At 59.6% G+C, this 15499-nt stretch overlaps 1 protein-coding gene across 8 annotated transcripts in view; it reads right to left on the bottom strand.

Moving 5' to 3' along the window:
* The window catches only part of SOX13 (SRY-box transcription factor 13), a 42735-nt gene that overhangs the window by 3685 nt on the left and 23551 nt on the right, over window positions 1–15499 (bottom strand). For 3 of the 8 annotated variants that reach the window (XM_052815221.1, XM_052815224.1, XM_052815220.1), the window contains exons 2-13: window positions 9149–9226; window positions 3982–4183; window positions 3263–3368; window positions 2998–3084; window positions 2456–2628; window positions 1749–1817; window positions 1462–1576; window positions 1300–1382; window positions 1057–1216; window positions 704–813; window positions 478–574; window positions 249–392 (exon numbers count right to left, since the gene is read on the bottom strand). In XM_052815221.1, the coding sequence (XP_052671181.1) occupies window positions 249–392; window positions 478–574; window positions 704–813; window positions 1057–1216; window positions 1300–1382; window positions 1462–1576; window positions 1749–1817; window positions 2456–2628; window positions 2998–3084; window positions 3263–3368; window positions 3982–4183; window positions 9149–9186 (1384 nt within the window). In that variant the 5' untranslated portion in view covers window positions 9187–9226. Of the gene's footprint in view, window positions 1–248; window positions 393–477; window positions 575–703; window positions 814–1056; window positions 1217–1299; window positions 1383–1461; window positions 1577–1748; window positions 1818–2455; window positions 2629–2997; window positions 3085–3262; window positions 3369–3981; window positions 4184–5122; window positions 5223–9148; window positions 9227–15499 lie in introns of all 8 variants that reach the window. The other 5 variants (XM_052815226.1, XM_052815225.1, XM_052815228.1 and 2 more) reach the window with 3 other exon arrangements.

Below are 15499 nucleotides of genomic sequence, written 5' to 3'. Positions count from 1 at the left end.
GACACAGGGAGGGGCTGGTGTGATCGAGAGCCGCAGCAGGATGCTGCTGTCAGGGGGGTACGAGAGGTTGGCTGGATGAGACCCATGAGAGACGCTACAACAGGGGTAGCATCATCCCGGCGGGCATCACCCGTACACGGGTGGCTGAGGATGAGTGGAGCAAGGAGCCAGATGGAGCTTGGGTCCCCCCATGGGAATGCTGAGTGGGGGTCCTGCCCCAGCCCCCCGCCGCCATCCCCGGCACTCACCCAGGATCTTGCTGATGCTGGAGTTGTGCATGTCCGGGAAGGCCTGCAAAATCTTCCTCCTCTCGTCCTTCGCCCACACCATGAAGGCGTTCATGGGCCGCTTGATGTGGTTGTTGTTCCTGGACTCGGGGAAGTGCCGTGAGCCTACGAGGGAAACCCGGCGGAGGTCAGGAGCCAGAGGAAGGGCAAGCCGGGGGGGTCACACCGCAATGCTCTCGGCCGTCCTTACCATCCATCTCACAGGTCAACAGAGCCTCGTCCAGCCGGTGGGCAGGTGTCTCCTCCATCCGCTCCTTCACCGGGGAAGAATCAATCCCGACGTGGTCCTGCAGGAGAGGGGAGAGTCAGGAACCAGTTCCAAGCCAGGGAGCCCACCCACGGATGGAGAATCTACTCTGGCCTCTGACAGTGCGGTCGGAGAAGGGGACAGTGACCACCCGGCAGGCATCCCTCACCTTGCGGTAGGGGTTGCTCAGCGATCCCTCCATGGCTCCGCTGTGGCCGTGCAGCAGCTGCCGCGCGTCCTGGATGGCTTTGGTGATGGCATCGCCTTCGCCCAGGAACCCTGGCAGGACACCGGCACGGACACCCATCAGCACCAGCGCCCACTCCTCCGACACCCTGCAGCACCCCATCCCACCCCAGGATTCACAACTGTGTGCCCCAAGGGGGTGGCACAGAGCAGTAGGTGCCCACCCAGGCCACCCCAGGGAGGAGGGACCCCAGGGAGCAGAGATGTCCCCTGTCTCTCGAGGTGGCCAGTGAAGGGCATGGGACCATCCATCGGTGAAGGCACTCGGGAACCCACCCAGAGGCAGGTTGGATGGGCTGGTCTGCAGGTCCCTGGTGGCCCCGTGACTCGGCGTGAGGGACTGGCAGCTGCTCATCTTCAAACTGGGTGAGCTGGAGGCACTGGGGAGGTCGGAACCTTTGGGTTTGGCTGTCAGGTTCAGCGGCTGCGAGGTCTCCTGCGGCGGAGGGGAGGTGGGGGGTGAAGCACAAGCCCCTGCAGCACCCCAGCCCGGGGGATGGAGATGCTTTGGGGCTGTACCTGCATCTGGAGGTGGCCCGAGCCGGCGGGTCTCTTCAGCGTGGGAGGAGGGGGGCTGTGCAGCAGCTGCACCGGGTAATCCACTGCGGGGAGCAGAGGGAGAGGGGTTGGGGGACAAGGCCACCCCGCAGGGCTGGGGCAGTCCCGGGGCACCCCGCTCACCTGGTTTGCAGGGGATGGGCTGGATGGGCAGCGCTAACTGGGAGTCGGGAGTGACGGGGAGAGGCTGGTGGCTGGGGGTGAAGGCGGGAATCATGACGTAGGGCATGTTCACCTGCTGGAGGGAAGAGGGGGAGAGAAGCAGAGAGACGAGATAACCACTGCGGGACACTGCAGGCAGGTGCCATCCCCTTGCCTGGCCCCGGGAGGGGACACGAACCCGGCACACGAGGGGGCTGCAATCACCCAGCACGGGAAGGGGGACACGGGGAGGTGTCCCCCGCCTTTACCTGGATCTGTTGCTGCAGCAGGTTGATTTTGTGCTGCTGCTGGATGAGCTGCTGCTGCTGCTTGGCGATCTGGCAGAAGGGAGACAGCGGGGCTCAGCGACATCAATGGCAGCGCCGAGCTGGCCCCGGCAGGGCTGTGGCCCGGCACGAGCTGCCCAACACCGGCAAAATGGAGACAAGGGGGCTGTGGAGGGTCCCGAGGGCCGTGGGGAGGGCAGGCAGGGGGTGGCTGAGCTGCCCCTGAGCCTCCTCAAGGGGCACAGGGAGAGAAACAGGCTGGGAGGGACGGTGTCACCCCCACCCCGAGGTATGCCAGGGGGTGTCACCCCTGCCCTTAGCACCGTATGGGCCACCGGAGAGGAAAAAAATAGGTGTTCAAAGAGCAAAGGGAGCACAGTCGGGAAGGACCCAGTGTGGTTTAATTATTTTAAGGAGTGCAGTTCCCATCTTCTTTGACCCTCGTCCTTCCAGCACCAGGGAGCGAGACAGGGAGTCTTTGGGATGGGCGCAGAAAATGGGAGGGTCTCTGGGCAGACAGAGAAGTCCCGCTGCCCCCAACGCCAAAGCCACCTCCCCAGCACTCCCAGGGAGACCCTGTCCTGGTCCTGCACCCGTGGCCAGCAGATCCCAGAGGGATCCCCGAAGGGATGGATGGTCCCTGGCAAATGCTTCCCCCGAGCAGGCTGCCCACGGGGACCCGAGCCCACCTGCTCTTGCTGCTGCCGCGCCAGCTCCATCTGCTGCTGCTGCTTCTCGAAGAGCATCGCGGCCATGTTCTTCTGCTCCGAGTGGGCCGTCAGGAGCTGGTCCCGCAGCGTGGACAGCTGGTTGATCATGACAAGTAGCTGGAGCTCCTTCTCTGCCAGGCTCTCCTGGGTTCCTGGAAGAAACCAAGGGGCTGCGGGTCAGGGGCTTGGGGAGGATGAACAGCATCACCACCACCATTGGGTGCTGGTGGGTGATGCATGGCCAGGGAATGGCTAATGCGTGGGGAGCATAAAGGTCCCCATGTGCTGAACCATCCCGTCTGCAGTCAGGGGCAAGCTTTCATCAGGGATGCTCACCCCTCAAAAAATCAAATTAATGTTTTGGGTAAAAAAGTACAAATCCCTACTAAATACACACACTTGCAGGCACATCTCCCCTCCTGCTAAGGTGGGAAACGCCGTGTTTCCAGCCCAGGCTGCCCAGGCACAGGGTGTGGGATGGAGGACAGTGGAGGTGGGTGGCTGTCAGGGGGAGACCTCACCTTTCACTTCCTTGGACTCAGCAGTTGTTCGGCCCAGCAGCCGCTCCTTCCAGTCACTGGACAGTAACTTCTCGATGGTTGGCATCACTGTCCACGCCAGCAGGGACCGGGGTCGGCAGAGCAGGGAGAGGGAGAGGACAGCCAGGTGAGCACAGCCTGAGGCTCTGCACCATGGCACGGGATGGCTCATCCCATCCCGCAGCTTTGGAAAAATACCGAGGGGCCCGAAGGCAGCAGGAGGGGGGGTGCCAAGAGACTTTCTTACCCTCCTTCAAATTCCTGTTGAAGTCCAGCTTCTCCTGGCCGCTGACAGCCGGCTCAAAGGCAGAGCGCCTGGGCTCCAGTGCGTCGCCGGCAGGCGAGTGGGACTCCTGCGACACACACAATGTTACTCGGCACCCGCTCCCACGGATGGAGATGTCCCCAGGTCTCCGGGCAGGAGGTGCTGGGTGGGTGGGATGCTTGGAGCCGGCCCTGCCCAGCTGACTGCTGGACCACACTCTGCCAGGCACATTCCCCCCAGCCCGGCTTGAGAGCATCTCTGCTCTTCATGCCACAAAGATTTGTTTGCTGGAGGTTTCTATTATTTATTTAGACTGCCCAGCTCCTCTGAGCCCCGTCCCCATGGGGCAGCAGTGCAGGGAGTGGGAGGGCTGAGGCTGCTGGTCAGGGGGAGAGAAAACCCAAGAGCAATTAAAAGGGGAGGCTGAAGGGACAGAGCATGTCTGGAGGTGGCCGTAGGGGGCTCCAACGCTGAAAGCGAAGCCCTCAAATCCCAGGGCTGACCTGAGAGCATCAGCAACGGCCAGGAAGCCTATGGGGAGCTTCAGGTTTCAGCTTAATTTCCTTGGGATGAGGAATAACCACCTGGGTAAACAACCACCACTCCTTTGCCAGGGGATGGAGCCCAGGTCCGGAGCGGGGCTGGCCACAACGGTCTGTCAGCCTGGCAGGACCCGTGTTTGTCCCAGCCATGGGACCCACCTGCGGCAGGGCCTGGGGGTCGGTGCCTTCCCTCGGCGGTGGTCCCGGTGGGTCGTTGGGACGGGGTTCGGTGCTGGGGGCAGCCCCCGGTGGGGACTCATAGCTGCCTTCCTTCTTCTCCTCCGTCTTGATGGTGCAGTTCACCATGCTGCCCGCTCCATCGAGCTCCAGGTGGGGAGAAACGGGGCTCCTCATGGACATCCTACGGGGTGGCAGGGCTGTCAGCAGAGCCATGGGGCACCCGCCTGCCATGGGCACCCCATTTCCCAGCCTGGCCCTATACTGGGGTGCCCCGTGCTGCTGGGTTTTCAGGGGTAATGGTCTTGCTTTTTGCCATGGCTTGGAGAAGCTGAGCTCTTGTTCCCGGCTTCCTGAGCTCAGGTTTTTGCAGACTTAGGGCTCAACAGCCAGAAGCCCCCAGGGAAACAAGCCCTTCACGCTTTGGGCTGTGAAGGGAATGGAGCAACAAAGCAAAACCCTAAAGAAAGCGACCTAGAGGCATGAGATTTAGGGCCAATATGAGCACGTGCCTTCGTGCTTCATCCAGCAGCCTGGCAGAGAGCAACCCCAGGCTCACCGCAACAGAGACCCATGCCGGACCCAAGCCAGCACCCCAGGGGTCCCCGGCTCTTGGCTTACAAGCCGCCCCCCCCACACCACCCCAGGAGCCGTGCCTAGAAAGCCGGCAGGGCAGCAGGCAGGTTTCCCGCTCCGACGGGAAATGGAAATCCTGGCCCTGCCGAACAATGGCTGGGACAGCCACCAGAATCGCTCCTCCGGGAGTCCCCGGCACAGCTTGGAGCTGGGACCGGCCAAGCCCCAGCCAGGGCAAGGGGCCGACCCCGGGGAATGGCTCTCCCCAACTTCACCGGTATGGCTGCGGGTGCCGGTCCAACTTCTGGTGCTGCCAGCCGCTCGGCCGGGCACTGCAGAAGAGAGCGTGAGCTGTTATGGGGGATGAGCTGTATAACCCCAGAGGACCCCAAGCACAGCCAGAGCCGGTATTTTCAATGGGATCTGCTCTAAACAACGTGTCACAGCCACGTCCATTGCAAAGCCCCAGCTCTGCTGCAGCCTCCAGCCGTACCAGGGCTGCAGGGGCCGTATCCCCAAGCGAGTGTTGGGCACGCCGGGAGCTCACCGTGCCTTTGCTGCAAAGGGATCAGCCGTGTGTAAGGGGCAGTGCCCGCCTGCCGCCGTGCTCGTAGGGATTTGCCTTCTCGGGGCCACCAACCCTTACGCTGCACAGCAAGAATGGGAACAAATATTACCCTCCCAAATCTCGCCTTTCAAGAAGGAATAATGGGAAAAGGAGGCCGTTAAGGAAGGGATTTACACCGGCCGCTGCCAGGAGCCAGGCTCCGGGTTCCAGGACCACAGGGGCTGCCAAGGTGGGAAGGGGCTGTGGTGGGATGGGGAGAGCATCCTGCCTGGGCTCTGGCACCCCACAACCGGGACCCGCGCCCAGTCTTCTCCCTCTCGCCTCCCCACACCTCGATGGCTCATCAGGACCCCCCTAAATCAGGGCTGGGGGTGCGAGCTGGCGGAGGGGGGGGCCGGGCCGGGCTGCCCGACTCGGGGCAGCAATTACATAACAAACAAAGCCCAGCTCAAGCTGCGAATTAATCAAACCGCTGAAAATAAAACCTTCCTCTCAGGAACTTCAAACAAAAGAAACGAAAACAACAAGGCCGGCTGGGTAATGAAAAGCCAGGGCTGTGAATAGGGGACAAAAGGAAGTGGAACAATAGGGTGTTGGACAAAAGCAATAAAGTAAAGGGAAGTGTGACAGCTCCACAATAGGGCACTGTGCGCGCCAGCCTTTCTGATCTTAGCGGGGCTTTTTTTAATCTCAGTTCCCTTGCCCTTCGCTGAACAAACCATCGCACTCGCTGGGCCGGCGGGTTTCCTCCTGGCGTCGGCATCACCCGGTATCTGCTGCATCCTGCGGTACCGCCCGGGTCGCCCCTTCCTGCCCCCGGCTCACCTTGGCCGGCCCGGTGGCAAGGAGGGCGACCCGGGTACGGCCAGCGCCTGCCCGAAAACCCATCGCCTGCCTTCGACACGCCTCGGCCGGGGAGGAACCGGACACGCTTGGCAGCAGCGTGGCAGTGGCAGGCAGCCAGCGGGAAGCCGTGCCCACGGCTCTGCCGGCTCCAACGACCTGCGGAGGTAGGATTTGCCCTTGCGAGGCTGCCCCAGAGCCCGTGCTTTCGATGTGCTACAGGTGGGGAAACTGAGGCACGAATGCACGGCGGCTGCAGCACCTTGCCCTGCGTGCTTTCCTAACTCCGGACCTGCAGGTGTGGGTGCAGAGCCGCTCCCTCCTTCCAGCCTTTTTGGATTTTTAAAGGCAAAAAAAAACCCCCAAACCTGCTCAGTGCATCCCTGCCACAGGTCTGCCCTCCCTGCGGCCAAGATGCTGCCCAGCCCTGGGCTGCCCGGGTGCCCAGGCAATGGGGCAGCAGCAGCAACACTGCAGCACAGAGCGATGCCTTCGGTTTGAGACACGTACAAAAGCAACGTCCCGCTCCTCCTGCAGGTCACATTTCCATTGTACATAACCTCCCGGTGCCACTGGAAGTTTACTCTTAAAATGGGGCCAGTACTTTAATAGGGGTCTGTTTGAAAGGGGCCTCATTGTGGATTTATTATACGGTTTGTCGAACAAAAAAAAAAAAAGAGAGAAGAAAAAGGAGAAAACGGCGCTGTTATCTTGTTACAGGGCTGGTTCCCGCGGCAGCCCTGTGCTGCGGGCTCAGGTGCTGGGCTCCGGGGCTGCCTGTGGCAGACAATAGGGATGGGAACAATTGCCTTGGCACGGGGAATGTAACAGATCTTCGCCTTTAATGTTTCCCATTTAATGCAGTGCGGAGGGGAAGGGAGGGAATGGCTTTGGGATGTGAAGCGCCAGCCTGGAGGACCAAACCGGACCCATTGGGGAGCCACGAGTCCTCGGTGAGGGACCAGAGATCCATGGGGCTGCTTCCCCCCGGCACAGCATTTTGGGGAGCATGAGGGGGGCTCATCTCACAAGCACTGAAGCCCTAAAATGCCCATACTGTGCAGGCATCAATGTGCTCACCTTGCCTCCAAACTCCAGCCCAGCCAGTCCAAGGGCTGAGGTTTTCGGGATGGCGACAGCTTTTCTTTTCTCCATTCCTACCCCCGAACGGCACGTCCTGCAATTCTCCCCGTGGCCGTGCCACCCTTCCTGCCTGCCAGCCGATCCTATCTGCCCCGTTTGTGTTGCAGCAGAACAGCTCGAAAAGCCGGGGGGGCCAAGGCGCCAGCAAGCCCCCACCCTGCCCGGCACCGCAGCAGCACGGGGAGCGCCGGCGAGATGCCCAGACCCCCCCCCCCGGCACCCAGAACCCCTTCTCGGTCACTTCTGTAGGCTCTGGCTTTCCAGAGAAGGGGGCTGCGGGCATCTCCCCACCAGCACAAAGCGGCAAGGGGAAGAAAAGCCAAAAAGCTGCCCGGCAAAGGTGTGGTGCCGGCTGGACCAGGCTTTTTCCCTGCAGCAGATCCTGCCTGCAGTCCTAAGAAAAGGGTTCTGGGGCGGCTGGAGAGGGAGGCTGGCAGGCAAGACTGCCCGAAGGTGGTGGTGGTGGTGGGGTGTCTGCCTGTGGCTCAGGCAGGGACGAAGCAGGCACTGAGGTTACGTGAAACTCAAGCTCTTTGCAAAAATACCAGAGAGTGCAGGAGGCCAGAAAGCCACAAACACACAAAGTCTCCTGCGCTGCCAGGGTGCGAGGAACAGCCGCAGCGCTGCTCGGCTCGGGGCAGCGGCGCTTGTGGCACGGCCACCTTCGCCGGTCCCGGGAGAGGATGCGAATGTGGCAATCGTCCCACACGCCTACCCCGCGCCGCAGCACGCCTGCCTCGGGGCTAATCCTGCCCCTCGACTCGGGGCTGATCCCACCCCAGGGGACAGCAAAGGGCTCTCACAGAAGGGGACTCGGGGAGAGCAGTTGGCTGGAGGAGCTGGGCTGCCCAGATTTTTGGGCTGACATTGCCCCCACCTGCCCATCAGGTTGACTGGGGCAGCAGGAGAAGGTCTTGGGGTTTTTGTTTTCCTCTCTCTCCCCAGTTACAGCAGAAAGCTATCAGTTCACGGGTTACGGCAGACTTTTCCCTTCAGGAGCCCAGCGTGGTACCCAGTCATCCCAAAACAAACCCACCCATGCCAAGCAGCACGCAGCCACTCGCCCTGTGGCCACATCCTGCCACCGCGGCCCAGGTAACCAACTCAACCAAGGGAGAGACACACGGGGCAAAAACAGGGGGGGAAAACACCATATGAGCAAACACAGCAATGCCAACGAGAGCCAAGGCGGCACGACACCACTGCCGTGCACACACCAGCCACGTGCAGCATTCACAGCTCCCAGCATCCCCTCCAGAGAGAGGGCAGAGGAAAAAATAAGACACACATGGACGTTTTCTACTTCCAAGAAGGGCCTGAGGAATCCCGGCCGGCCACCAGGACAGACAATAGCCCATCTCCTGCCAGACAAGCGGGCCGCTTTCCTGCCAGACTTGGAATGTCCTTTTGGGGCTGTTTCCAAGCGTTTCCGCCTGGCGTGCCTTCGCACATAAAAGAATGGATGGCTTCCTCTGCCGTGCCCGGGCAGGGATGGCCAGGGATGGCCGAGGCAAATGGCCCCGGCTGGGGGAAGTTCACTGGGCTGCTATCCCTCCCCAGGGATGCAGAGCATCCCGTGATGGTGGGTTATTCCCTGGGAAGGCGAAAGCAGGTGGCCACGGGGGATGTGGGCTCTGCCACGGATGGAGGGGCACTGCCAGCACATTGGCTACAAGCTGTAGGTGAAACGGGGCAGAAATTGTAAGACCTCAGGGTTTACCGCTTCTGAAAAAGCAGGTTTTTAAACCCAGAAGGCATCTGGATACCGAATGTATTCAGTCCCAGAAATGCTGTCACCACATGAGAGCCACGGCTCCACGTGTCCCTGATGGACAGCAGCCGCTCGGAGCAGCGGTGCTTACGGGACACGTGTTCCCCCCACGAGGCTGCGTCACAGGCGCGCACCCACCTGTGCTACCCCACAAACCAGGGTGCTGCAGCAACGGAAACACTCTGCATTTGGGGGAGCACGAGCCAACGCTTTACGCATCCTCAAATGTCGCGTTTTCAACATCTTACCTGTCAGCGGCGCTCCCACGGAAAGCCACAACCTCCATCTGCCCAGAAGGCTGTCGAGAGCTCAGGTTGCCGGAAAAGCTGCAAAATCAACGCCAAGAAGGGAGATCTCTGGCAGGCGGGGGGGGGGGATTTTGGGAGGGTAATGCCCCAGGGGGCAGAGGGGCAGCAGTAAACACCCAGCAAGAGCAGAACTGGGCAGCAGGCTGGCACCTGCGTGCTAAGACCTGCCACGGGCAGGATGATGCCCACATGAGCTGGCCAGGCATGTCCTGCCCAGCACTAGCTGATGGCTACTTCACCATCCCAGAGACACCCCCAGACCCCAGCTGCCCCTCTCCATCCTGGCAAGACTTGGGGGTCCCATGGGAAAAGCTGTGGCATTGGCAGGAGCTGGGATTTCCCACTGTCCACACAAAACAGACTGGTCTTTGCCAACCTCCATTCACCATCAGTTTGCTGACGGCAATTTCTCTCCCCTCGAAGGATAATGGCCTCCGGAAACATCACTACGGGGTCAGAGCAAAGCGGTGACACTATGGTGAGAGCAACAGCATCACGGAAACTCCCGGGAACGGCCGGCGCAGGAAGGAGCAGGGGGTCACCCCTCTGCATGTGCCACCCCGAGCACCCCATCTTCCACCCAGGTCCCCTCTGTCCCCTCCTCAACCAGGCGTAGGACCCCCATCTTGGTGCCCCCCACAGGGGGATATCTCCCCCTTCGCCCTCGGAAGAGTTCACACAGCCACAGCCTCAGCACCGCCACATTACGGCTCTTCGGTGGGGGAAGCATCAATTCTCCATCTACCAAGATGAAAAGCAGCAATGCAGGTCTCCTATTACCACACTGCACTTGGGAGATTTAACCCTAAAGCAATTACAACCAGCTAGCATAGCGTTTACTAATTCTATCCAAAAAAACCCAACCTGCCTTCTTCAAAGGCCTCCAGGCCATATCCAGGACTGCTAATGAAATGCATATCTCTCTGATGCATGCCAGCAGAGAAGCCCTTTAGAGGTTCAGGGGGAAATCAAATCAATCCTGCTATTCAAAACTTAAGCGAACATTTGCAAGACAGGGAGAAAAAGATGAATTCTCAGGCTGTGGCAGGGGGAAGAAGAGAATGTGGGTTGCTTAACAGGATGGCTATATGTCCTCCATCACCTATGTACACCAGGAGATCCCAGCTCTTTTGGGAGTAGGTTGTCTAAGGGCACTGGCCGATGGCTTGTGCAAGCACTAAGCTACAGCAGATCGAGTCCTCAGAGGGCAGCTCTGTCCTCAGAGACTCAGCTCCTGCTTTTCTAAGGCTTGAGGAATAATCCCACTTGCCAAAATCCAACTCACCCCCTCGAGGCTTGCGTCCTGCCCCTGCCACCTCCCAGGTCAGAGGGACCGGCCGGACCCGAGGAGGCGGTGATGGAGCCCAGCCACGTGGGATGCTCCGGGTGGGAATGGGAAAACAAAGCCTCCCGTGATAATGATGAGACAAGCACAACATAGTCCCTGTGGGTACCCGGGTCCATTTGATCCAGCCCAGTACACATTTTAACTGGGCCACGTCCCAGCCTCCTAATGCCCCCTCTCACTAACAATTTCCAGGTTACTGCTAACTCTGGTTTCACAGTGCTTCTGAGGGGGGTTTTATCACCTTGCTCTGGTTTCTTATGAGATGGCAGAGGAACACATCACTGCAAAACCCTTTCCTGTCTTGGCACGAAGGATTACTCGGCTGCTCCCCCCCCACGCTGCCCCCCGGCATGAGGGCTTTGTTGGGACCCCCCCCCTCACCACCCAGCCGTGCCTCCGCAACCCAAAATCCAGGGATGCTGCCTCCCGTGAGCCTGGCTGTGTTAGGATGCACACAAAAACCAGCTGGTAGTTTTATAACTATCCAAATAATGAAATTAAATACAAAGAGGCGGTCGGATCCTTCCCTGGGTGTAAACTGGCAGAGGTCCACCACCTTCACAGCCACAATCCAAACACATTTTTCCTTTACTGGGATGAGCGATAGGATGGTTTTAAGTAGGGGAAAAATTAAACTGAACCTCAGGTGGAACTTCCTGGCCACAAGATTTATTAGGCTGGGAATGATCTCATCAGGGAAGTGGAGGAAACTCCGTCGCGCTGGAATTATTTAAAACCGTGCAAAGCCCGGAGGAAGAAGGCACGGGAACAATCCCAGCGACAGCCCACGTGATGGCCGGGGACCGCACTGGTCATTCCCATTTCCTGGCCTCAAGACTAGACAGTCTGCAAGATGGGTTTGTTTTTTTTTTTCCACTCAATAAGACGTATCAATAAGGAAAAAACTCCTTGCACCGTCTTTGCAGGCAGATGGGTTTCTTGTCTAGGGAAGGTTACATGATTGAAAGCATCTTTAAGAAAAGGCCTGACAGCCCCAGGGGGGTGCAGCAGGAGAAGGGGGTGCTCAGGAGAGGCAAGCGCTTTGCTCGGGTGTGAGCAGCAGCGTGGGCAGGGACGGCCAGGGAGAAGTGTGGAAAGAAGAAACTCCCCTTCCCTGCAGGTCTAAACGTGCCAGGGAACAGCGCAAATGCCACAATCTTAATATTTTCAGAGACCTCCTTCTTATTGCATCCCTCTCCTCTGCCCTTCCTATCTTCCCCTGCATTACAAGCCAATGAAACAAAAATATCACAGCGTGTTAACAAGGGAAGACGCCGGGGATGCATGAGGAGGGAGGAACTCTGAAGAACAGGTATTTACTCTTTCTTGCCTTTTTTCTGCATCAGAAATAATTTTTAAAACAAGTTTCCTCCTTTGCGCAAGGCTTTGCCTGGATGCAAAAAAACGCCAGCAAAACCTGCCCGGCTCGCGGGTGCTGAGCCTTTACACACAGCACCCGGGGTGGCTGGATCAGGCACATGGTCCCAGTGATGCCAGCAGCGGCCGAAAGTCCCCGGGGTGGCGGGTGCTCGGAGGAGCTGCCAGGTCCCTGGGACCCGGTGGAGGTCCTTGGGGCTGCTCCCAAACCCCATCCCACTACCCCAGCACAGGCATCAGCTCGTTCCACCTCCCCGCTCCCCAATTTAACCACTTTGCATCGAACAATCAATTATGGGAAAGAAGTTTAAAAAATCAGCAAACCCAGAACAAATAAAGAAAGATCCACCCCATATAGCACGAGATCAGCAGAGCCAGGAGGTGAAAGACAAGGATAACTCACCCAGCTGCGGCAGGACGGCACGGCGATGCCGGCACGGCGATGCCAGCACGGCACGGTGCGGCAAGGGAGAGCGGTTAGCACATCTCCCTCCTTTTCTTCACAGTTTCTGTCCTCCCCTCACCCAAAAGCGGCCCTCAGGCTTATCGGGGAGGCAGATCTCGGTGTCGTTTTTGTGTAATTTCACTCACTCAGCGTTTCCAGGCAGAGTGGAGGGCACGTTTGACTCGGCTGCTTCGTAAACAATACTTTCCTATCGCATGACGGAGAGGTGAAGACATCTGACCCTTTTCCTCTCCTGCTTAGAAAAAAAAAAGACACGGGGCTCACCCGCCTCGACAGTGATCTGCCCTGCACCTCCCAGGCTGGGGCTGCAGGGAGGGCAGCACTTTCCGAACCCTTTTTCCACGCACCGTGCCACGGAGGACACACGGGTGACGTTTGCGGCACGCAGGACCCGGTGCTGTTTTGGCACAGCCCCACGGTCCATCCCAATGGCATCCCATGGCATCGGCCGGTGTCCGTCACCCCCTACCCTTGTTGAGCTTCTTGTGGCATTTTACACCTTCCACTAATGTCATTATTTTTCCAGCTGCCCCCAGGCTTTGTGGGGGGGCTCCCATTTGCAGGGGGCAATCCCATCTTGTTTGCACTCATGTTTCCCCGGGTGAGCCAGGGACACACGTGAGCACCAAAAGGATGCTCGGAGCCAGCCCCGGTACCTCTCACACACGGCACCCAAGCCCACGGTGGCAGCCAAAAATCACGGGGCCACGCTTCCGCTCACAGTGCCCCATGCCCTGCAGCACCCTGGAAACCTTCGGGTCCTTTTGCACGGGATCCTGAGCCGCAACAAACAGGTCCTTATGCCCGAGCTGTCGCATGCTTGGACACGGAGGGACAAAGGCTCCGCGGAGCCACTTCGCCCTCCCCAGCTGCTGCCGAAATTTGGGGCAGCGGGGAGCTCCAGCTGCTGGGGCCACCTGACATTTCAGCAACAGATTTTTTTTTTACTGGCGTGACGGGAGCTGCTCCGCAAGCCATCGGGGCCATCATCAACCTCCCTCTGAAAGAAAAGGCAGCCTGAAGGACGGGTGCTCGGTGCCAGTAGCTGTCCATCATCTGCTCCAAATCATCACACCCTTACTAATGGCAATCCTGACTCCGCTCCTGCTGTGCTTCGGCTCAGAAAAGTCATGGCTGGCTGAGTCTGGATGAAGACCCCCAAGGAAAATGCTTTCGGCCTGACTTCTCCCCTTATTAGTGTAAGCTGCGGCCACTTTCATGGTGTTACCCCTGATTTAGGGTGCGGATTCAGGCTCCCATGGTAGCTCATCCCCCCCGTTGCTCTGCACCCTGCGGGCGAGCCAGAGCATCCTGCAGCAGCAGCAATGGGGCTCGCAACCGGCATCACCTCCTGGGGCCGGTGGTCCTGTTAGCTGGGCAGGTCTCACATTTGCAAGAGAGAAATCACAGAAGGGAGCGGGGGTCTGGTTCATGCCATTTTTATCGCTATCATTATTTCAGCTCAGGGAGAGACCCTGGGCTCTGGGGGGTGGGGGACATCCCACCACCCATCCCACTGCAGGACCCAAGGGATCCAGCGGCAGCCACCCTCCAAACCACGACCATCCCGCAAGGCTGGTTCACGCTTCACCCCTTCTCTCCCCTCTTGCTTCAAAGGAACTAAACCCCATGAAAACCTGGTCATGCCGTGTCTCCCGGCCCGGCTCCTCTCCTCCGGGTGAGCAGAGAAATTTGGGTTTACTGGCCCTCTGGGACAGTTTTCATTGCACAACAAAAACACAGCACAGACAAGGGCAAAGGCGCTCCAGCAAGAAGCCGCCAGCCCTCCCCATTTACAAGGGGGTATCCAACCGCCCCCAGCCAGCCCGGGGCTCCCTGCGTCCCGCAGCACACACCAGCGCACAAGGGGCTCTTTGTGCCCGGTGGCACCTGTCTCCCCCTCCCCTATCCCGATTTCCCCTGGGGTCCCCGAGCCTGTTCCCTCCAGCGAGGGGCTTTGGCAGCTCCTGCCTCCACGTGCCGTGTCCCGGCGTGCTCCCGTGCATGGCTTAGCGGAGCTGTGGGCAGGCACAGTTGCTTTGCCTGTGCAGGCAGGCACACGCGGGCAGGAACACGCGGGCAGGCACGCATACCCCGCTGTGCTGCTCACCACTCGTGTGCCGTGGAGCGGGTCTCGGACAGCAAGGTGAGGACAAGAGGGACCGGAGGCATTTCATGCCACCCTGGCAAAGTCACACGTGGCTGCCGGGGCTGGGCAGCTGCTGGCGTTGGGACCCCCGCGGGGACGGGTCAGCCTTGCTTTGCCCCCCCTAAATGAAGGAAGGAGGAGGGCTGTAAGGGACCATGGGGCTGTGGTTTGCAGCCCGAGGCGTTCACGGGCAGAGCTGGCTTCAAGCACTCGCAGGGCTCCTGCTGCGTGTTCCCCTGGGCTGTGTCACTTACACCAAGAGCCACGGCCAGTCCCCAGTCCCCCGTACCAGCTTTACTTGAAAACACACACGCACGCACACAAAAATGTGTGTTCCCCAACCCAGTTCCCAGGATGGTTCCACAGACCTGAAGCAATGCAGCAGGATGGACTGGGCACGGGAAGCCCAAAGGCCAGCGTTGCACCTGGAGATCCAAATCACAGCCCGAGAGCCTCCAAGAAAGGCAAATAGTGCTCTGCCTCTGCCCATGCTGCAGCCTGCACAGGTACGGATGGGTCCTGCCCAGGTGTAGCCCTGGGGACCTCCCCCAAATTAACCCTCCAGCTCCTGAAATCCCTGTGCCACGGCAAGAAAAATGAACAGAAAAGGTCTCGAGCAGCCACCTCTCCCACTCGGGAATTCACCTGCAGAGCTGCCCACGGGCAGCAGCACCCACACAGAGCCACGCAGCACAGACTGGCGAGGATGGCCCTGCCAACCCTGCCCATAAATCCCCTCTTGCAGACAGGCACACTCGTGTGCAAGCCCCCGTCCCAGGGGACTGGCTTTCCGGCTGGGCGTGCAAGGTAGAACAATAGGGCCAAGCCCTCTATTGTTCCAGACAAAAGATAAGCCAGGCTTTGGCATTCCCCTGCGCCCTCGTGGGCAGGCAGGCAGGGCCACCACCCTGGGAGAGGGCAGAGGGTTTTCTAAACCCTTCCCACATCAGC

This window comes from Harpia harpyja, chromosome 19 (assembly GCF_026419915.1).
Source record: "Harpia harpyja isolate bHarHar1 chromosome 19, bHarHar1 primary haplotype, whole genome shotgun sequence".
Classification (NCBI taxonomy): domain Eukaryota; kingdom Metazoa; phylum Chordata; class Aves; order Accipitriformes; family Accipitridae; genus Harpia; species Harpia harpyja.
Note: the sequence above shows the minus strand (reverse complement) of the source record. Positions and strands in the feature narration are given on the sequence as shown.